This window comes from Aphelocoma coerulescens, chromosome 6 (assembly GCF_041296385.1).
Source record: "Aphelocoma coerulescens isolate FSJ_1873_10779 chromosome 6, UR_Acoe_1.0, whole genome shotgun sequence".
In the NCBI taxonomy this organism is placed as follows: Eukaryota; Metazoa; Chordata; class Aves; order Passeriformes; family Corvidae; genus Aphelocoma; species Aphelocoma coerulescens.
Window position 1 is genome coordinate 23,957,192 of NC_091020.1, and position 22,295 is coordinate 23,979,486.

Sequence of the window (22,295 nt, forward strand, 5' to 3'; positions counted from 1 at the left end):
GAGCTGGGACGGCACACGGGGGACAGCTCCGGGATTTTGAAGGATGTGCTGGAGATGCCAGACAGAACTTAGCTGGACACTCCCTTCAGTCTCCCGGACGCTGCCAGCCCCCCTGGCCAACGAACACCGGCACCTTGTGCCAGTTCCGATGAGGAGGCCCCGGCCGGGCCCCTTCCCGGCTGGAACACCCCGGGCAGGCTCCCGGGGAGGTCCCGGTAACCCCGCCGAGCCGACTCCTGCCACCTGCCCTGGGCAGCGCGGCGCACGCCGGCAGCCGGGGCGTCCCGCTAGGCGAGTGCCCGGCGACGACCGCGACCGCTCCTCTCTCGCGCCCCGCCGGTACCTGCAGTCATGGGCCGGCTCTCTGCCCGCGGCCGCCGGCGTAACATGGCGTCGGGACATGGCGAAGGGCGGGCCCGGAGACGGCAGCCCCTCGCCGACCGGTCGGGTCATGGCGCGGGCGGCCCGGCAGAGCCCGAGCGGCCGAGAGGAGCGGTGGGAGCGGCCGCCCCCGGCAGCATCGCCAGAGCCGCAGCTCGAACGCCCCGAAGGGCCGGAACGCCCGGCGCGGCCGCGGGTCACGGGCGGGAGCTAACGGGCTCCGCTCTTCCTTTTTTTTAATGGACTCGGCCGCTGATTGGCTGAGCCGCTACACCAGCGGCAGCTCCCATTGGTTTCTTTCCACAGGGGGCGGGACAGGAAGCCATATCGCGACTGTGATTGGCTGCTGGGAGAACGGAAGGCGGGAGCGCCGTTCCGCGTCCGAGGGAGGAAGGGTTGTTTGGCGCCTTGGTCTCGTGCCAGTCCCCACCGCCCGCGCTGCCGCGCTCTGATTGGTGCGCTCGGGGAAGGCCCCGCCCCCGCGAGGCCCCGCCCCGCCGCCCTGGGCGGGAGCGCTCCTGAGGGGATCGCCCAGCCCCGAGCGGGAGCGTCCTGCGGGGAAAGCGGGCACGGACCGCCTGCGAGCTGCTGGCCTGCGTCTGGGAGGAGATCCAGGCTGCACAGCCCTCTCCAGAGCCGCGAGACAAGGGGGGGAGGCTAAAAAGTTGGGAGTAACTTTTTCTAAATCACCCACAAAATCACCACAAAACCTTGTGGCTTCCCGTCCTCGGCCTTCTATGCAAGATTCCCTCTGTGCTTGGACTTCCCCCAGATAATGCATCCTTAGTGTCATCCCGTGTCCTGCACCACCACCTAGCAAACATTTTGGACAAAAACTTGGGCTAGGCAACCTGAATACCAGACCCGCCTGCTCAGAGAATGCCAGTACTGCTATCGGTAATATTCTGTGCAAATTCGCATAATTAGTCTGTAAAAAAGCAGTATCAAAATGTTCCCACAGCAGTTGCTTAAGCAGTTCAAAGCAGGCACTGCACAGATACAAGGTATTCCCTGCTTGTGGTCTGCAGGAATATGACATCTACGGTCATAGATTCGTTTAGGTTGGAAAAGACATTTAAGACGCCCTGAAAGCTCTCTGGGACAGGTTGTGCTGAAATCTGTTTTGCTGGGGTTTCTGTTGGAGGTTTTGTTTAGCACTTTCCCTAAGAGTGGAGATGACCAAAGCCACTGTGTTTTCCTGATGTTTTCCTTGGATTCAGAAACACCAGGAGGCAATTGACTCAAATGAAAAGGAGTGACCCACCCCACGTCTCTTCACACCCAACCTTAGGCTGGCCTAGGGAAAGGCTACAAAGCAGAAGTAACAATAACACAGAACTGGAAGCACTGGGCAAAACAGGAAAGTGTTTTTTGAACACCTGAATATCTGAGTCTGCACTCCACCCCCTTTCATCATGCCCATCCCTCAGTCTCTGTTTTTAAAAAGCTTTGAGCCATGTAATTTCTGATCTCTTAAACTCAGCCTCAAAAGCATAAAACACTGGCTGTGTTGTATATCATTTTTTCCCTGATACAGGACCAAGGCTGTGTGGAAACAGATCAACCAGTATTTATTAGCATACCTTATATTAAGTTGTAGTCGACTTACTAATAGCAGATCGTTATCCAGACAGTAAATTCAGTTATTCTGTCATGATTCACACACATGCCATCACTCGTCGCTACTCAGTAAGGAAGGAAAAGCTGACCACAGTGGTCTTCTCAGATACACACTGATGTGCCACTGGCTTCAGGGTCAATGCTCAGAAAGAGACAAGAAATGTTGAAAGATTTTTACTGTTTTTCCTGGGAGAACACGGATACTGAAAAAAAGTTGTGGAACTGATGGAAGGGATAAAGCCCACTCTCATGTGGAAGCGTTCTGATATGGGCAGCCTTTATTCTTTGCACTGCAAATGTAAAGGGGACTGCTGAATGTCATGCAGGTTAGGGTTTTTTCAGTAGAAAAACACTTATTCATGAAAGCAGAATATTTTCTTTAGACTTAGGCTGGTTTCCTCTGAATGAATCATATACCTGAGCACAAAGCCAGAAGCACAGCAGCACCTCACATGAACATGTCTGAGCCAAGCCTGTGTAAACTCATCAGGTTGATGTACTCATCCAGGCATTTCCACACTCAGCTTCCTGGCTGCGGTTGCCTCAGCTGCTCTTTGTTCTCTTCATCACCAATTTGCCATGTGGTTTCAGCACAGCCACAAATTACGGTAGAGTTCACATATAGACATTTCCTAGAATTCCTGGTTTCCTTTCCTTCCATCTTTCTGGAGAATCTCTCCCCTTCTCACTAATTCCCAGATGTTACCAGATCAGATACTCCCTGCTGTTCGTTGCAGGAACCAATTTACACCTCCTTTACCAAGTAGACACTGATACCTTGACATGCAGCTCATGGAGCAGAAGACTAAACTTTCCTTTAGGTAAACATCTTGAGAGAATGTTTATGGTACCACTTTCAATTGCAATACCAGTTTAATCAGTGTGAGGGTTTGCATCTCAAGGTTGTGAAGTATTTGTGCTTTTCATAGCCTGCTTCACCCAGGGAATTGCAACGTGGAACTCAGCTAGCACACCAGTTCCTTTGTTTGACTGGACAAAACGCTGGCAGCACTGCAGTGTGTAGAAAATATCTGTCTAGGCTTTCTGTATGTAATAATTCTACTACATTAATATACATTTACTAATCGCTACATAGTTTCTCACTTTAACTCATACTAATGATTCTCCTGGAATGCATACCCATTCCCACAATCACTTTCATGGAAAACTTCAGATCAGTCTAGGTAGGTTAAATTCCATCTATTCTATTCCCTACCTTTTATTCCTTTGTCATGACTACAAGGAAAAGTCTGGTTTATAGCTTAAGCAAATTAAAAATGGAAATGGCCTTCACCTGTGGCTTCTTCAGCAGACATCTATGATGTTAACATTCACCAAAGCTAATTCCTGGCCTTAGTGCTCCCTTTCTGTGGAGGCTGTCTCTGGGTAAACTTCCTGTTAATCGCTGATTGTTTCTGCAAAGAATAATCATTCTTGACACAAAGGCCAAACACAAAAAGAAAAGATGAGGGGCAATCCACAGCTAGCAGACAATGAAAAGGGCTTTCCTTCAGCACCTTATCACTGTTTCTCTGGCTTTTCCTCCACAACACGAACATGTTGCTTTCAGCATGACAAGCAATAGAAATTTTACTTGGTAGGTTCAGTTAGCTAATCGACTCGCCAGACCTCTCTCATCCTCTTCCACCTACATGTTACACTGGGATCAAACTCTGTCAAAGATATTTCTTTCACAGAGATTGAGGCAATCCCTGGATCAGCCTTAAATATTATACTTGTTTTACAATCAGAGTTCTGATGAAGCTGGGGACTGCTCAGCCTTCAGAATAATTAACAGGGAAATGCCTGCTGGGACAAGGGAGTAAGAGTCACAGCCTCCATCAGAGGTAAGCAGACAGGACGTGTGATGTCTGGCCAAAATGAGCAAACACTGTTATATTTCACAAGCTAGACATGCAATCAGTCAGTAAAACCCCTTACACTGACTTCCTACTATTTTTAATCTAAGTTCCATGTCTGTGAGTGAACAAATGGAAGGCTATATATCAAAAGTGGCATGCACTAGCAAATCTTCTGTAAAGGGCTTTTTGTTTAGTAACCAGGTAAGTCTGCAGGACCAGCCAATTCACCCAGAAGCCAGGGAGCCACACAGCTGTCACTTCAGTGAGGAAAAGGCATCATCACAGCTTGCTGAGAGGGGAACAGGCTTTGTAAAAGCAGAAGAGAGTTAGATGTTAATAGGAAAAATTGTTGCCACCTTGCCCAAGAGTTCTGGAGGAAGAAGTAAGATTCTTAAGGGGACAAATCCACTGCAATAACTTTGGCTTCTTAAGAAGTAAATGACATTCTAAAAATTGGTTCAAACCAGCTCAAAAACTAGATCTAGCATCATCAAGAGGAATCCAAAATATGGATTAATGATTTGAAAGCCAATGTCACATCCTTAGTGTTAGGCAAGTAGTCCACATGGGTTTTCACACATGGCTTGGAATCCACGAGCACATGGGTGTGAAAACGTGAGCAAAACGTGACAATGTGTGAGGAAAATAAGTTCTCTTTAAACTAAACTTCCCTTTTCATTAAGATTCACGTTAAATCTTGTTATATTAATTTTTTTTCCAGGCACAGGGCAGCAAGTGCAGCACACATCTCATCTTTCCAGAGTCTTGTATGCTTTAGTACACCCTCCCAGTCTAGGGCTCCCGCCAGCTCCCCCATCCTGGCCGGTATCAGATAGCTGGGATGAGTCATAGGCTTTTCCTTGGCTCTAAAGCCAAATCACTGCTAGAAATGCACAAAACTGGGCAGCACGGGGTGCTGGCCAGAACCACTTCCACTTAAAAAAGATCAGGTATTGCTACAGCACACCACTAATTGAATCTCCTCTGAATTCCCTCGAGGAATTCCCAGCTTTCCCGAAGAACAAAGTGCAAACCCTTTCACCATACTCCCACAGGCGCCCCATTACAGCAGAAATATCTGTCCCCATACCCACAGGATAAAATTCTGTTCACACAGGAGGGAGAGGGGGTTCCCCCCCTCACATACAGTTCTGACATAACCTGCAGATCATTTCTGGCAGAGCTGTTGCTGAGCAGTCACTCTCCATCTGACAGTCTTGCAGTGCACTGTGTTAACTCACTGCAATTCTTTGTGCCATTCATCAATGCATTCCTGAGACTGTTCTTCAAGAAAACTTTTAACCCTGACTCTGTTTTCCAGTACTCACCATCCCTCCCAAATTCATAACAGTTTAACAAACATACCCCAGAAACGTAGTTTTAGGCCATTGTGTGGACTCTGGATGAAACATTTGAATGCCCTTGGACCCTGGACAGGCTCCTGGAAAAAATTAGGCAATAAATCCTGCTCTTCTGGCAACATGCCCTCAATAACTCACCTAAGCACAACTGAGCACAGGAGAGGCACAGATGGCCAGGAACTGGTGCAATTTAGGTGCACCAACTGCTGCAAAAAACTCATGTCAATTTTGCAAGCTACAAGTCAAGACAGACAGGCACCTAAACATACAAGGCACATACACAAATAGGCAAATATGCCTCACCAAATTCTGTTCCAGAGGGTCACACTGTTAGGGATTTCTGAGCTTGTAGGCTGAAAGTGGTTTCAGGTATAATTATGCCAGTTGGAGTCACACTTCATAGTGATTATGTGTAAATACACTGTAGTGACCAAATCACAGGGTAATCAGGCAGCAAAATGCAGCACAGCATTCAAAGAAATAAACCTGCTCTTTGCAAATGTTGGATTTGCAGGGCAAAGTGACAACTAAGTTAAATTGATGAATCAAATAGTAGAAGAGCATAAGCACACTTAAATCTCAGGTGACACCTATCAGAGAGAGAATTTAGAAGAAATATAGAGGCCACACACACTCTTTATGCCAATAATTCTCTCACTGTTGGACATTATCACTATATGTATATAAATTCAGTATCCCCAGGTTGGCTAAAAAGGACAGATGGTTCCCCCCATGCTCTACTTCACGTTTTCATCATTCTGAGCATTGCTAAAAGAGGTTCTCTCCACTACAGCTTCCTGCTTCCAACCAAACCTCCCCTAATGACAGAGCCACCCTGGGACACCCTCAGGCCTTTTTCTCAGTGTCTGACTTGTCACTCAGTGATGAACTGTTGACTCTAGCAGCTACATAAACAGCCTGTGATGATCCAGAGGTCAAACCCTGAGCTAAGACAAACTGGCACAGTTTTAAAATAAGCCTTGGGAAATGTGAATGACCTTCCAAAACACCCATTGGCATTTTAATCCTTAGAAACGTCATTTGTAGGTACAAGGTCAGTATTTGCAACAGGCTAGCTGTGTCTGATTGTCTAAATATCACCTCTGATAAAGAAATGGTTTGGAGCTCAGCTATGCCTTTAATTTTATTTTTTTTGTTTGATAGCCACAGTTTAAAGTTAACTTGTCATTATTAACATTTATTTATCTTATTTATAAAAAAAAACCTCTTTAAAATCTGTTTTCACGCAACAGCCTTGAAGAAATTGAGGATTTTAAAAACACACAAAACATGATGCAGCATAAACTCACCTAGAAAGCATTTCTTCTCTTAAAACTATAAGATGGCAGAGTTGAGTCACACAAAGCATGAATCATTTACAGCTTCATTAAATGGGCCACAAAAATGTGAGAAAGGGTTATAACTAGCAGGTATTCCTATACTTCCCTCAACTCTGCCAAAGGAATTTCCTTTAATTCATTTTAGGGAGGAGTTTAACTTGTAACAAGAAGACTATAATCAGTCCAATCAATTAGTTTTATCCACATTCCTTATCAGCCACAGCTGTGCAAGACAGCTCACTGTTCTCTGTCCTCTGCTAAAGGTCACCACTTCCTCAGCTTTCCTTCCTGGTACTGTAAGCACACCTTCCCCATTTCCATCAAAGTAGTTTTTCCTGCCTTATTAAATAGATTTTTTGCTAATCCAGATTGTTTTGACTGAAATGAGCATGTGTGTGTAGAAACAAAATCTCCCTGCATTTTCCCACCAATAGCTCCAGCTCATATTTGCTTTCATTTAACTGAGTTTCTGTAAGTTAATTCACCTTTGCCTTAGCTGGGTTGATCCTGCAAGAAACATTTATCTCAAATGGTCTGTCCACGTTCCCTCTCCCTATCAGCCAGACTCTTCAAGAGGATAGGGGTGTACATTTGCAGTATGTGCTTGCTCTTCCTATATTTCTGCCCTCAGAGTGAGCAGCTGTGCTTTTCAAAGGCAAAGAAGCAAAACCATCATTTTGATAGGCAAGGAAGGCATTTTTCACATTCATACACTCGATTGCTTCATTATCATCTGTAACTGCTCTGTGATTGTTTCTTATGCAGCACTGCACACAAGGCTGGTTGGTTGGCACTGGTCAAACACAGTGGCCTGTTGCTTTCCTTTTAAGTTGGGGACGCGAAAAGCATCCGTGAGCAAAAGTCTTTGGTGGCAGTTTGACACCTGAAAGTGGGCTCTGCTGCAAAAACATCCCGCCTGGAACTCTTCCAGCCTCCTCTTCACCATGCTGGGCTTAGCACCGCACCACCAGACATCTTTACAGCCCTGTGGGGAGCAGACTGAAAACTCCAAATAATTCCAAGGCAACAAAAAGTTTACATATTTCAACAGAACCAATTCCCTGACCAGCTGCATTACAGGGTGTGAGGGGGAGGGCACAAGCCATCTAAGAGAGAAGGATGGGATCTGCTTTTTCCCCAGCAGCAATAGCACTAAACCCCAGCCTTCTGCAAAACCAAGACAAATTGAAGAGATTTAATTACCATATCCCACATTCCAAAAAGAAAGCAGGTACTGTTCTAGAGGGCATTTTGATTTATTCCTGATATCTATAACAGAAGCTAATGTTTAGCATCAGAAACCAGACAGACTGAAATGAAAAATAAGAAACAGGAAAAGAGTGGCAGTGGTTAACTAGTAGAACAAATTATCAGGGGAAATGTTGGTTTTCTCATTTCCCGATGTCTTCAGATCTGTCTTTTTGGGAAAAAATATGTACTTTAGTTCAGCATAAATCAGTGGGCTGATGTCAAGAGAAACATGAAGAAATTGCAAGGCCTGTGAAAGATGGGAGGTCACTCAATGGGGTCTAATGGTCTTTGCCAGTTCTGCAGAGCTGAACTCCAGAACAGGAAATAGAGGATTTCTTTTGCATCCACAGGCACACACATCCTGCACCCGCAGAGTTCCTGCAGGCAGCTGGTATTTAGTCCCACACGGGGTGTTCCCCTGCTAACCCCTGCACCCACACTGCTGCTTGTTCAGAGCCACATGCCAGCTTGTGTCCCATGCAATTCCCAGCCCTTCTGTTTTTCTCATTCCAGGGCATGAAACAAATTCAGGTTCTTCTCCCTCCTGCTCCACCCAAGCAAGCATCCTAGACAAAACACATCCTGGGTGTCCTACACACATTATCCCTCTTTACTATCCCATTATCCCTTTTAGGACAATACAAGTTTCATGTAGTTTCTTCTATACTTTGACAGTCAGATTAGACAAGGAACCCACAAGTACCTGTCACTTTTTGGGGCCCTGCTTAGATCACCACACCAAAAATGTTTTGTTCAGCAGAAGAATACTGTCTTTGCCTCTTGTTTCCCACTAGAATCAATAAGGTGCTTTTACAAAGCAAATCCTGATTGGCAATTCCCACATCCCTCTGGCTATTCTCTGATCGCTCAGCTGCTGGGACAGGGTAGCCAACAGGCAGCACACACAGGCAACTTGGGAAAGGTCTGAACATCCTTTTGACAAACCTGCTTTTTCTGAATTCCAGCATGCCCAACATCCATGTTCCTTTACAGCCCCATGTAGCAATCTTTTCAGGTTTGGTTAAGCTTCCATTATACTTGTCTGTTACCAGTCTCTTTGGGATCACAGCATCTTTCAAGATGTCTTAGCTAAATACTCTCATCACAAAAATTGTTAGAACTTCATCTACTTCAATTATTGCATAAACATTTAGGTGATAAATCTGAGTTTTTACCTAGAAAAATCAAATGCCTTCTGTACAAAAGGACAATTGTGTCTCATGGTGCTCCCAGTGCCATTATATCTGCTAGCCCATCTCCCAGAAAGTTTAGCATTGGGAAGGGGTTTGTGTTTGTAGAATCTCTGCACACCTTCTGCCCACCAACACCAGTATTGCCAAGTAAATATGGTCACTGTGTCATAGGAAAACAGAGGTCAAGTACTTCTATAAAGCCACATCACAATTCATCTACCAAGCAGTAAAAAAAATACCAGTCTTAAATATCTCCCACCTGACCCAGCTGTGTTCTCCCTGGACTCTCCCAGCATGAGCAACTGGAGCAGATTGATTTTTACCTAATCTCCCAAGCAAGTGCTGCCTTTTTACTTCCTTATCTTCATGCTTTATCAGTGCCCTGAGCAATACCTGCAGACATTTTCCCATTCCCACATATTCCTGCAGTTCTTTCTTCACACTCCATTTATATCAGACTTCTGGGGACAAAACAAGTGATTTTTTTCCTTTCCCTCCCACCCTGGTGGTTATCACAAGGTAGGATGAGGCAGGACTCAGCCTGATGAGCTCATATGGAGACCATCTCTGACAAATGCCTTCCTTCCACACCACTCTCACCTTTGAGGACAGGGGTTTCACTTTATCCGCCTCTGTCAGTGTACAAACACCTGCAGGATGCATCAGTTCATGCTGTCCCTGCTGTATGCTTGAGGATAGCCCATGTCTCTCATGAGGGACCTGAAGATTTATCCACGTGCTGTTTACCAAACACATAAAAACTATACATGTTCCTTTTCTGGATTAAGTATAGGTGGCTCATTCACTTTAGTCAAAACCAGTGGTTTATGCCTCAAATTCATGTTACAGGTGACACACCATTCTTAAGAGCCCCTTAGTATCCCTCCATTCCACCAGCCCCTAATGGAAGCTGGCTTGTGGTGGCCAATGCATCCAGAGCGCGGCATTTAACACAACAGTGGGGCAGGACATCTCTAGCTAACCCACAACTGATAATATATTTCAAGCATTAAATAGAAGATGTTACAATAAAAATATTAAATACAGGCAAGATGTTGTAGGGGTATGCAACTTAGTAGCAGCTGCATGTGATCAGTCTCTGAGAGGTCCTGTGAAGCACAGGCAGCTTTTCAGGGGGTAACCAGCCTGCAACAACTCTTCCATAGTGGGATTTCAATCCCTCTTCTGCGTGCAATTCAATGTCAGCAACATGCTTCCCATTCCAGGTCCCCCCTCTTCTTTTTCACTGGGCTCTTGCATAACACTTTTCTTGTGCCACTTACTTGTTTCATGTTTTTTGATGGAATACACTCCCCAATCAACTTGTTTGTGTTTTTTCTCCCTTCATACTGCTTGTCCAAATTTTCCTCCTTGGTGCAGCATTGCCATCGTGCCCCTTGTGCAGATCTTTATTTGGGGTGGGAGGCAGTGATCTGCTCAATATTCCTGACAGCTGGATGGGCCAACGTTTTGTGTTGTTCCAGGCCTATTTTGAATCCATTTCCGCATACCTCAGAAGTCCAGCCCTCAGCAGGAGTCCTTTCTGAATCCCTTTGTGCCACAGGACGTGTCAGGCAATACTGTCAATGTTTTACCTTTGTCTTTCCACATTTGGCACACAAACAAAAACTTTCTCTTCCCATGCTAACCCTTGAGATGTTCAGTCAGTCCCAGGATCCATCCTGTCTGGCTCCCACAACGTGGACGTGATGGATTTTTGCCCAGGACCTTTACTGCCAGTGTGTCCTCCGATGGGAGGTCAGTGGTGTCACACAGGGTAGGTGACACGGGCAGCGAAGGAATGAGCACCATGGCCCCCAGAGGCAAGAGCCTCTTGCCATCTCTTCCTCTCTCTTTGCCAGGCTGACACTGATGCCCTGGTAACTCTGGAGTTAGGTACCTTGTAGACCCGTGGATACCTGGCCAAGCCTTCCCACCAGGGGAAGGATGGTAACCATGTCTGTCTACCACCATGTGGGGTGGAGGGGGGCACAGCTGGCCCCAAAGTAGCAGAAACTTCCTGCAGGGCAACAAAACAGCCAGAAACAGGTAAGAAAAATAAAGCAGTGGACATAAGTGGTCACAAGAACACTGCTCCAAAATTAATTTGGATGACTCACTGTGCCTTCATTTTACACCTTTCCAGTGCTGCCAGGAGGGAGCCCAGTGGATCACCCAGACCTGAGGCAGGGTCAGCCATGCCTGCACCATCCCCAGTCGCTCCTTACCTACACTAAACAACCCGAGGAGCCCACTGCTTCTGCAAAGGACACAGCTTTCCTGGGAATAAGGGCTGTGCTGGAGAAACTTTCAGGGGCTAAGGGAATTGGACAAGCTCAGCACACAGCCCCCAGCATCAAGCCCATGCAGTACTTACTTCTTTTCACCTTGCAAGGTTGCCCTGGCAGCAGCAAAGCTTGGGGAAAGCACAACTGAAATGAAGAAAAATCACCACTTTGGCCGTGTAGTGGCAAACTGCTCTTCCTCAAAGTTATTTTCATCTCTCCCGGGTCACTGAGTCTGGCAGATGTTAATCAGGATTTCCAGACCAGACTGTGCAGGGGGAGAGAGACACAGAGAGACAGACACCTCTGGCAGCAAGGACGGGAGTGTGCAGCCCTCTAGTGCCCACTGCTCACGGTACAGCCACAGTGGCCATGAGCCTGCAGAGAGAGCTGCACAGCTTTCCACCTCTGCCGTGAGGACCTGAATCCATGCCTGACGGGCAGCAGGTCACAGGCTTAGCACCCTGAGGCCCAGGGCACCGTTTTTAAAAAAAAAAAAAATCCAACTTGTGGCTTTCAGCTGCTTTCAAGTACAGGGTCAGCCCAGAAGCTCTCTTCTGTACCTTCTGCTGTTCCAGCTCCTTCCAGCCACAAACCTTCCCCTCAGCATGCAGGGCTGGCACATCTGTATTTGTACTGAAGGGTAACATTCCCATCACAGCACATGTTTTTCTTATTCTTCTAAGCCAAGAGTGCAGAATGTTTCCCCTTGGACTGGGGCATCAGCTCTGACTTGGGATGCAAACCCACACTTCCTTGGGGTCTCTGCTACAGTGTCACTGCTGCTGCACTTAAACACCTCGCACAGGAGCCAGCTGCCCTGTCCCCTCTGGCACTAGCTCCTCACTAACCCCAAAGGGGCCCAAAGCTGGGCTGGCAACCAAGGTGGCATCAGGGCTGCAGCCCCTGTGCCAGGTCAGCCCTTTTCCACCCACACAGCAGCTGTCTCCACCCCTCCTTAGGATCCCTGCTGACTTTTGGGGGTCTTCTCTCCTTGTATCCCCACTTACCTCCACTTTCTGTGCCTGGAAACTCTCTGAAGACCCCAGAGCACACCTCTGGGAGACACCCAGCTACTCCCCAGAACCACACCAAGCTGCTGGGTTTGCCTGCCATGACCTTTATTTGCTGACCACAGGTCCCCTCAGTGTGCCCTTATCATCTCCCACTGATGGATCCTAATGATGCCAAGACCCCATCCCAAAGGCTCTCCAGGTGCTAACTGAATCCACCTTCCCCTTCTGCTGCAGACCTGGGGCCACAGCACTGGGCAGCTTGGCTTAAAGGCCACATTCACAGGGACAGTGGTTGCTCTGGCTGCCACAGCTGGAAGGTATCACAGCTCTTGGCAGACACAAAGATCTTTCCTCACCTCATTTATTTCACACAGAAGTAACATGTTCTTGGGTGTGATGTCAAGGGCTTGGTTTAGCTACCTGAACATCTGCCCAGCACCAGAGGACACCTGAGACAGCCCAGGGGGTTGGCAGAGATATCAGAGGACCCCCGCAGGCCTGTGTCCTTCTGCAAGCCAGGTGGAGCACCCCAGGCCATCTCCAAGGGCTCTGGTCCCCTTGTTGAGGCAGATGTAGTAACCCTGTCCTTGCTATAGCAAACCATTTCCAGATCAATGCTTTCCTACTTCCATGTCTAGAGAAAACCATTTGTTTTCAAGTGTCACCTCTTCCCCACCAGCCAGGACATCTCCCTGGAAAACCCACTTTGGAGCCCCCTTGGGCTGGCTTGTGGGGAGCACAGCACTGCTGCTGCCAGCTGTGATGGGTTTAGCCACCCATATTTAATGGGCTGGGGTAGAAACAGGGTCCCTCCAGAGCCAGCCCTAGCATCTGTTCCCAGGACACCCTGTCTGCTCTCAGTCGGGTGCTCTCCCAGCAGCTTTCACTTGCCCGGAAAGCTTAAAACAGCCCCAGCTCCTTGTGTTTTTCTTCCCCGCACAGATGATTCACTGCACTCTCTGTAACCAGTGGGTGGATCCCAGCTGGATTTCCGGGAGCAACACAGCACCGATTCCGGGCTAAGGGAGCAGCAGCTTCACACCTCCTTCTCCACATTATCCGTCCTGCAGCAAAGCACAAGTGCAGGAGCAAAGCTGTGGTTCGCGCACACCTGCAAAACGCTTATGGAATGTGGAGGGGAAAGGGAGCCCCAGCGTGCCCTGAGCCGGGTCACTGGATGCAGGCGAGCTGCCGGGCACGGGGCACCCCTCACTGCCGGGCATTGGGCACCCCTCGCTGCCGGGCACCCCTCGCCACCCACTCAGCCTCTGCAGGCTCCTTTCCCCCCAGCAGGAGTGCAGCCGCCGGGCAGGCTCATCGCAGCCGCGGGGCTGTCTGAGGAAAGCTTGACGCTAAGAGTTAACCGGCTCTCGCCTCCCACTGTGCCCTAGTTACAAGGCGAGAGCAGCGTTTGCAAAGAGAAGTGCTGGCAAAGCTCAAAATCTTTATTATTTTTTTTTTTCACAGGGACTAATTGCAAGGCTAGCTGAAAGGAATTATTTAGGGAAGAGCTGACATTTCCCTTGGTATTCCTCATCGCACATTTGTGGGCAGGGAGCAGTGTGGGAACAAGCAGGATGCTTGAAAGCTTCCCTTTACATGTAACGCCGTCCCTAATCCAAAAACCCTCCTCTCAGATGAGACGTGGGGCAGGCAGGAGCATCCCTGTCAGGAGGGCTGCTAGGGACTGGGGCCACCTACCCATTGTCCCAGCACAGGAGCAATTCCCTTCGTCGGTGTGCCCCAGCCCCGAGCGCTGCCGGGGGCTCCGGGAGCCCCGGGAAATGCCGGGCTTTTAGCCACTACAGGGAGGAAAGGGAGGTTGGATGGTGCACAGAGCTCCAGCGCTGCGCAATGAGTCTCAGATCCGGACACAGACACTGAGATCTCACCCTGAGGTACCTGAGCCAACCCTGAGCTGGGACCCATCCCAGGACCCATCCTGCTCTAGCCACACACAGCACCTGACCCTGGCAAAGGTCTTTTCAAGCGGGAACATGACTTTGCACATCAGGGGAATTTAAACCTTGAGAAAATATCAAGCCCGGGTGAAGAGCATAGGGAGAAGCTCCCCCAAGATGATTCTGGAGGGACATAAACACCAAGTTAGACACCTTTTTGTGGCGCTTTCATTCCTGGAGAAGATTTTTCCACCCTGTGACCTTCTGGGTGAATCCTCTGTTTCCACCACCAGTGGGTAACTCCAGCCCTGCCACCATTCCCCCAGCCCCTCTTTCACCCCTGCCAAAAATTCAGGCTTTTGCAGGGTGCTGGGTCAGCATTTGAGATGCTCCTGATCCTCCATCCCTCTTGCATGCTGCTCCTCTCCTAGTCTAAGTCCCTAAAGCAGACTGTCATCCCAAATCCTGACCATTTGCTAATGCAAAGCTCGGATGGGGGGCCAGCCCCAGTCTGACTCTTTCGGGAGACGCTGAAAGGCAACACCCCACTTTGCCATTTCTGGGAAGAGGCTCGGCTTCCTCGCAGCCTCGCTTGCCTTCGCTCTCACTTCTGCTTCACCAGAGCAGCTTTCCCCCCCGGGGAAGCCTTCCTGCCTTCTGATGGAAAGCTGCCAAAGTCGGCAGTGGATGCTGCCCGGTTTCTGGCTGAGTGTGACCGGCCGGGGAGGCTCCATCCCGGGGGGAAAGGATGTGGCCATTCCTGTAAGCCACCGCAACACCCCACACAGAGGTGGTGGGAAGGGGGTTCAGCTGGAATTTGTCCAGATGCAAATGCCTTCCAAGGAGTGACTCAGCCCTGTGGTTTTCCTCCCTTCATTGCCAGCAGATTTGATTCCCAAATTGCTTCAGGGCTGCTGGAAGGCAGGGCTGCTGTGCCAGCAGCAGGTCAAAGTGGGCACCCCTGCTTCTTCACTTCCTCCTGTCCTCAGCCTTCTTCCATCTCCCAGATTTCTTCAGCCCCAGCCACTCATTTTGCTCCCTCTGCAAAGCTACATGGAAAAGGGGAAGGCTGCCAGCATCCATGGACAAGGGCTGGAGGGGAAACAGGAACCTTAAGGGGAAAAACATCCCAAGAAACTCCCTTTCCCCCTGGTCATGCTTCCACTGGAGCTGCCAGCACAGAGGGCACTGGTTTGTGCTGGCAGATCACACTTAGTAGGGAGCTGCATGGGGTATGTGCTGCTTTCAGCCTCTCTTTGGGGGCAGCAGGAGCTGCTCCAGAGGGGTAAATGCCATCTCTGGTGCTCACACCAGCTGAACCTCTATGCATTTCCCCTGTTCATTTCCATTCATGAAATCTCACTCGATTTCTTTCCAGGTGGCCAGACAGCAGGAGATCTCAAAGGATGCAAAAATATGACATAGGCTAAAAACAGCCAGGCAGGCGGAGGGGGAGCCCGAGCTCAGAGTGACACAGCCTGAGCAAAACCTGGCTGTGTACAAAAAGCCCTGCTGGGGAGAGAGGCAGAGCAAGTCCCCTTGGCAGGAAAATACCCACTGCTGGCCAGGCCTTTGTGGGGGTAGGTTTCTTGCAGGGCATCATTGATGGTCATAACCATGCCTGAGCTCCTCTGCAGCCCTGCAAATGCTCAGTGCGGGGGCTGGAGGGCAGAAGTCCACAGCGGCATCCCTGGGGCTGCGAGGTCCGAGTGCATCTGCAAGCACTGCAGGAAGAGCCCATCCCACAGGACTCTTGGTGTGATGGAGGCTGCACCTCGGCCCCTCCAGGCTCTCCGTGTGCAGTCAGGGCTGGCATCTCAAACAAAGGGGCTGAGAACAGGCTGAGCACCAGCCAAGCTGCCTGTCCTGCCACCCCGGCTCTGAGGCCACTGGTGTGGCCTCTCAAACGTTGTTTTGAGGATCAGGCTCTGTGGACAAACCAAGGCTGCTCAGCTCTGTCATCAAGGGCATCTCTGGCTTCATGCTATCAGGAGAAAAAGCACCTGCTGAGCCCAAGCTGTCCCCTAACACCACATCCTTCATCCCAAGGGCAAGGCTGAAAGATGCGGTTTCTCTTATGCATGGCATTTCTCAGAGCAGGAACGGGGCTTGAAGGCAGTTTGCTGGCTTAGAGGAGAGGGAAGAGGAAAGACACACAAGGGCCACTAAATTTCACAAAGCCCGATGTTTGTAGGTTTAATCTGGAGATGGACTGAGCCTCAGCTAAGGCTGAAGTGGGGGATTAGCTCTGTGTAAGACATCTGTGAGTCTACCCATGAGAGAAACTGCCTCCAGAGGGGCAGCAGGCGCTGGCTGGGCATGACCCTGGATCACTGTAGGCTTCTCTGCTAAAGGGCTAAACACTCGCGATTGCCTCCCAGCACCTCCAGCTGCAGCCTTCTTGCCGTGAACAGCCTGGGGCTGCACCCTAGAGCCTCCCGGGAAGAGACTGAATCTCCCAGTAGGAGGCCACATCTCAGACAGCCATTAAGGCCCTTGTCCCACTCCAGCCCCAGAGGCAGTGGCTGGCAATGGGACAGTCCCGTAGGCTGCAGACATTTCGCTGGTCCCCTTTCCAAGGTCCTGCCCGGGGCACGGAGCAGCTGCATCACCTTTCATCCCAAACCCCGCAGTGCTGTGGGGCTCAGGCACTCGGAAAGCACATATCAGCCCTTCCCTGAGGCTACTTTCTGCTTTCAGCAGTAACACTGTGAGGTGATCTAACTGCTGGCTTATATCTGAGCCCTAAACCACACCCTGGTCCTGCTGCCTGGCTTTCTCTGCAGTCACAGGAGCTCAAAGGTGAGGGGTTTAACCTAATTTCTTTGGATAGGTAGGAAAAGCCAGCTGCTCTCTTTTCCTTTGCCCCCTTCCCAGGGCTGGGAGGTGGATTTTCTCCCCCCCCAGGGTGAAGTCCCAGCCTTGCAGAGGCAGTTCCCCTGCTTCCTCTCCCAGAGGACCTCCCCCAACAAGGGCAAACCCCTCGTGCCTACCCATACTACCAGCACAGTGAGGCTGCAGGAAGCTCCCACTTTCCCCAGTAAATGCCAAGCCGCTGTCCTTCCACAGGGAGCTGGGCCAGGCTGCTCCTCACTCACACCCACTGCCTTTGGCTGAAGGGAGACCAGGGAAATCTGGAGAAATGGGGACTAGGAAGAGCATCAGGTCTCAGCTGAGCCAATGTCACAGGGAAGGGGTGCGTCCCACATGCTGCAGTGTGACCCCAGAGACTGCTTCTGCTCGCTCACCTCTGCTGATCAGACCTATAAAAACTAGGATTCAGGCAGTCACTCCAACTCCAAGCACACTCTTCCTCCTCTTACTCCCACAACCTGCATCATGGGAGCTGGCAAAGTTGTTCACCAGCAAACCTGTGCACTCCCTTCCTCCCACCCATGCAGGGCCTGAGCTGCCTTGATGCCCATCCCCTTGGCATCAGGCCTGCAGTGACTTCCCTGTTTGCCCTACTTGTGCCTCTCTCTTGCCTGCTTATTTGCTTCTTCCCCTCTTCCCCAGTGGTTTTCCAGCCCAGGAGCTCACCAGACCCTTCCCAGCAGGCAGACACATACAGAGCATGTGGGGGACCCATGTGCCAAGGAGAGGGGTGCAAAGAAGTGGCCAGGCCAGCTACGGTACTGGGAAGTATACACTGCTAGGCCCTGAATTGCTGATGCTGCCTGCTTTGGGGGCTTGCATGGATAAAACTGTGGCTCCAGCTTGGTCACCTCTGTGAAAAACGAGGTTCACTCTCCTGTGAGAATTTAAAGGGTTTAATATAAAGACAATAAGAGACACATAAAATAAAGCAAAGGGGTAACAGCCGGGTGCCTTGGTGCTCTGCCAAGAGCACACCTGATGCTAGAGGTGAGTCTTTTTTATACCATTTTTACTGTCTGTTCTTCATTCATATTAAAACTTTCCCTGGAGCTGTTCTGCATGGCCACTCCTTGGTTCCACCTTTTTAGAGCATGCGTAGTCTTCTGCCTTGTGGTTTTATTTCTCTTGATTCTTGGGGTTGGGCTCGCTAGGTAAGAGTCGATGGTAGGGTGGATCTCTTAATTCTCCAGACAGTCAGGGCTGATTGCAGCTTTGGGCCTCTTTGCCCCCCGGGCAGAGCGGTGATAATGGCTCCCGGACTCTCCTCCGTTCTCCGGGCAGAGCAGCCTTTGGGCCCTTTTGTTCCCTAGACAAAGTGTTGATTAGCAGCTCCTTGGGCCTCATCCTCTGTTCGCTTGGAGGTTATCTTACTTGCTCACACTTGCTAACATTCTTGCTAAAAAGAGAGAAAACTACATTCACACAGCAAAAAGCATTTCTAACATTATATATCTACCTTTATACTTTGCGAGAAGCCAATATAATACATGTTTATAACACCTCCAAGACAGAGCCTTACAAGTGCTTCCCACTCCAGAAATGCCATGACAGCTCTCAAAGGACAAAACCACTCTGTAAATTTTATCTGAACCTGCGGGGCAGCTCTCGAGCCCAGGCAGGGCAGTGCAGGCAGCCAGGCATGTGAGGCATCTCGCCATCCCCCACCAATTGATTTGCCAGTTTATTTCTGGGTTTGTTCACCGTGGCACAGAAGGAGCAGTGCTGCTCACCCCACCATCAGCTCAGTGCCACAGCGAGTGCTGGGGCCTCAGATTTTCATTTCCAAACTGCTGGCAGAGGAGAACCCCAGGGGACCTGACGTCACTTCTGAGCAAAAACAATGGTTGGGCATTCAGTGGCACTGACAGAATGCTGGAGAATGGGACTTTAAGAAAAAGGAGTCCCACCAGACACATGTGCTCACCCACCAGAGCTGGCAGTAGCCAGCAGGGGCTACCTGCCTGGCCATAATGTCCCAGGGAACATCATCTATCAATGACCCTGTGGTGCCAACGGGCATGCCACTGGATGAAACACTGGCTGCTGAATGGAATGCTGGCTGGCACATTCTCAGACCCGTGGCAGCACCTGCTACTGGCAGTGCTCTGCAGGCTGAGGACGGACACAGCTCATCGCAGATGTCACTGATGTGTAGGTGACCCCAACTCTGGCACTGCCCCCACTTGCAGAGGCACTACGTTAAAGGAGGAGCTGGATGGGCTTTGGTGAGGGTGAGGTCAAGGTACGAGTCCCAGGGGGATTTTCGCTCCCAAAGGAGGAGGCTGAGCTGGCCAGGCAGCCACCCTTGAGCTTGTGCCAGGGAAGCAGCACTCAGGTGCCCCCTCCACTCGGCTGGGGAGGAAACTCTGCCTAACCCAGGAGGGTCGTGGAGTGCTGGGCCACGAGCACAAAGGCACTCCCAGGCACGCCGGAGTTTCCCGGGAAAGCAGCCCCCTCTGGCATCTGCCGCTTCCCGGGAAGGAGAGGCTGCTGGGGGCCGTGGCCCTGGCACGGGGATGCCGGTTGCTCCCTCCCACGGCTTCCCCTTTTCTCAGAAAGCCTGGAAACCAAAGGTGAAAGAAGTGGGTGGAAACTCTGCGCTGCCGTCCAGGAAGAGAAGTGAGTAAGTCGGCTGCAATATTTAACAGTGCCTCCGGCCCCGCCGCCCGCAGACCCGCCTCGACGGGAGCCGGAGCTGTCGGGTGAGTGCCGGGGTCACGGGAGGGTCTGCGCCCGAGCGGGGGGACCGGTGCGGCTGCAGTGAGGGGATTTCTTGGCTGCTGCTCTCCCCAGGGAGCCGCAGCCCGGGCGCTGCAGAGGGCGGCTCTGCCCGTGCCGAGCAGCGGGGACGCGGTGACGTCCCACGGCGGATGGCAACGCACCCGCTCCCGGCTGCGGGAAGCGGGACAGGAGCTGTCAGACCCCGTGTGTGTGCACGAGCATCTTCACTTCTATCCGCGGCTGTTTTGGTAACCTGCAAAACCGGACTCGTGCTTCTCATACTTTAAAGGGCGGGAGGCATGTTCCTACAAACTTCCCGGGAAGACAAAGTGAAACTGCTTGGAATAATGCTCCAGCCACCATGTCAGCGCAGTGCCGGTGGCTGTGCAGCACCCACAGGACTCCGCTGCTTGGTCCCAGGCACGTCCTAGCTAATCAGTAACTCCCGGGATAATTAGCTGGAAATGCCAAAAGGAGGGCGCTGCTGCTTTTTTTAAGACATAAAGCAATAAATCATTAACCTCTGAGCGCTGGAGCTGCCTGGGAGTCACGTCCCCTCTGGAGCAGTGGCTTGTGCTTTGTCTCCCCCCGGAGCGAGGCAGAGGGAAGCGCTTCAGCCTGTCCCATGTACCCACGGGAGGGAGGCAGGGGACGGCGAAAGCCGGCAAGAGCGCAATGTCCCTGGCAGCTCAGGGCTGAGCTGGTGCGGCGCAGCTCTCCAGTGGCAGGGTTGGCCATGAGTGAGCTTCTGCGTCCCTGTGTCCTCCTATCGCCTCCAGCGTGGCCTGCCATGAGGAAGTCTGCTCATGTGGCCATTTCTGCTGTGCTCCACAGGGAAAACCCCACAGCAGCAGTATCCTCCCGGGTACCTGATAGTCTGCAGTGTCTCTTTACTCACCATCATTTTGGGCTGAGGTCGAGAGCCTTGAGGAGCTCTCCACCTTTTGGCTTCTGCACTGGAGCCCATCTTTTCCCTGGTACCTGTTCTTGGGCATGCCTGTCAGCTCCAACGGTCACCCAGCTGTTGGGATCAACATCAGGTTCCCAAATCCAGACCTACAGCAGCGGGCACCAGAAGGGGATGTGCACCAGAACAAGCATGAGGACCCCACATGCATCAAGCCAGGCAGAGAGGAGGATTAAAGCAGTGCAGGGTGCCAAGGGCTCTCGCCCCAGTGGGGCTATGAAACCCCCACCTGCACATGTGGCAGCTGGGCTGATGCAATTTCCCCCAGGGCTGAGCTGGGGCAATGGGCTCAGCATGTGCTGGTCACCCCGTGGTGCAGTGCTGCAGCCTGACCCTGACACAGCCTCCAGAAAACACAGGGTCAAGCCAGGGCAGGGCACCTTCACACCAACAAAATACCCATCACCGAGGTGGCTCCCACATCTCTGTTCATCCCTGCCCTCCCACGTATTACTTGGCATCCCACTCCAGACCCCTAGAGGCAAGGGATAATCCCAAACACACAGGGCCAAATCCAGCCCTGGCCCTGCCTGGGTGAAGGAACACGGGACAAAGCTGGAGTCAGGAAAACCAAGGAGCAAAGGCAGAGCACCTGGGGTGCTGTGGATGCCATGCTGTGGGGACACTGCTTGCAGGAACGGCCAGGAATGACAGCAGAGTTGGAGCTTGTCTGAGTTTGCATTTCAACCGTTTCTTTCCCAGCTCATCCCCCATGGGCTTTCCATTGCACTTGGATCAAACTGTTTCTGGCTCATTTTGGCAATGGGGTGCCCCAGTCCCAGCACCCACAGGTAGTATGCCAAAAGTATCATGCTGGAGCTGTCCCTACCCCACCTTGGGGAGGGCAGGGCACAGGGCATGGGGGAATTCATGCCAGATGGCTGCTGGGCTGTCCCACTCAGCCCCAGCACCCACATCACCTCCCTGGGCCATGGAGCAAGGGAAGGATGACCATCAGGGAAGGCTTGTTGGTGTTGACCCCCATCCTGCTCACCTGCCTGACTGCTTGAAACCCTTCCCCTTTCTTTGCAAATCAGCCCATGAAGGAAGATCAGGAGGAAGGCTTTTCCTTGGCCTGCACCTTTCAGTTTCTGAAAGCAGTGGCTGCTTAGAGCAGCAGAGGGATGAAGGCAGATGAATGGCACTTTGAACAGCAGAGATCCATCAATAATGTGAGGTAAATGCCTCAGTGGAGAGTTTTACAGCTTAAAAAATTAAATACAAAAGCTTACCATGTGCTCAAATAGCTAAGGACTGCAGGGTAACCACCCCAAGGGGATAAGATGGACAACCAGCAGCCCCAAAGCATCCCAACCCTACCAACCATTTCAGGCTGGCAGGTGCTTCCACATGGCTGTAATGTCTCTGGCAGGCTGCCTTCCTGCCCACTCATTTGCACAGGTGGCTGCAGAGCAGGGGGAGAAGGAGGAGGAGGGAGATGAGAGTCTGAGGAGCTCAGAGCTACTGAAAACTCCCTGCCAAGTCACAGTGGTCTGAAAACCAGCATAGTGCACAGCTGG

General features: G+C 51.0%; 1 protein-coding gene across 1 annotated transcript in view; it reads right to left on the reverse strand.

Annotated features, from left to right (window-relative positions):
* Positions 1–578, reverse strand: part of SLF2 (SMC5-SMC6 complex localization factor 2) — a 29,823-nt gene extending 29,245 nt beyond the window's left edge. The window contains exon 1 of the mRNA XM_069019896.1: positions 344–578. Coding sequence (XP_068875997.1) covers positions 344–453 — 110 coding nt within the window. The 5' untranslated portion in view covers positions 454–578. The remainder of the gene's footprint in view (positions 1–343) is intronic.
* Positions 579–22,295: the final 21,717 nt, after the last annotated feature.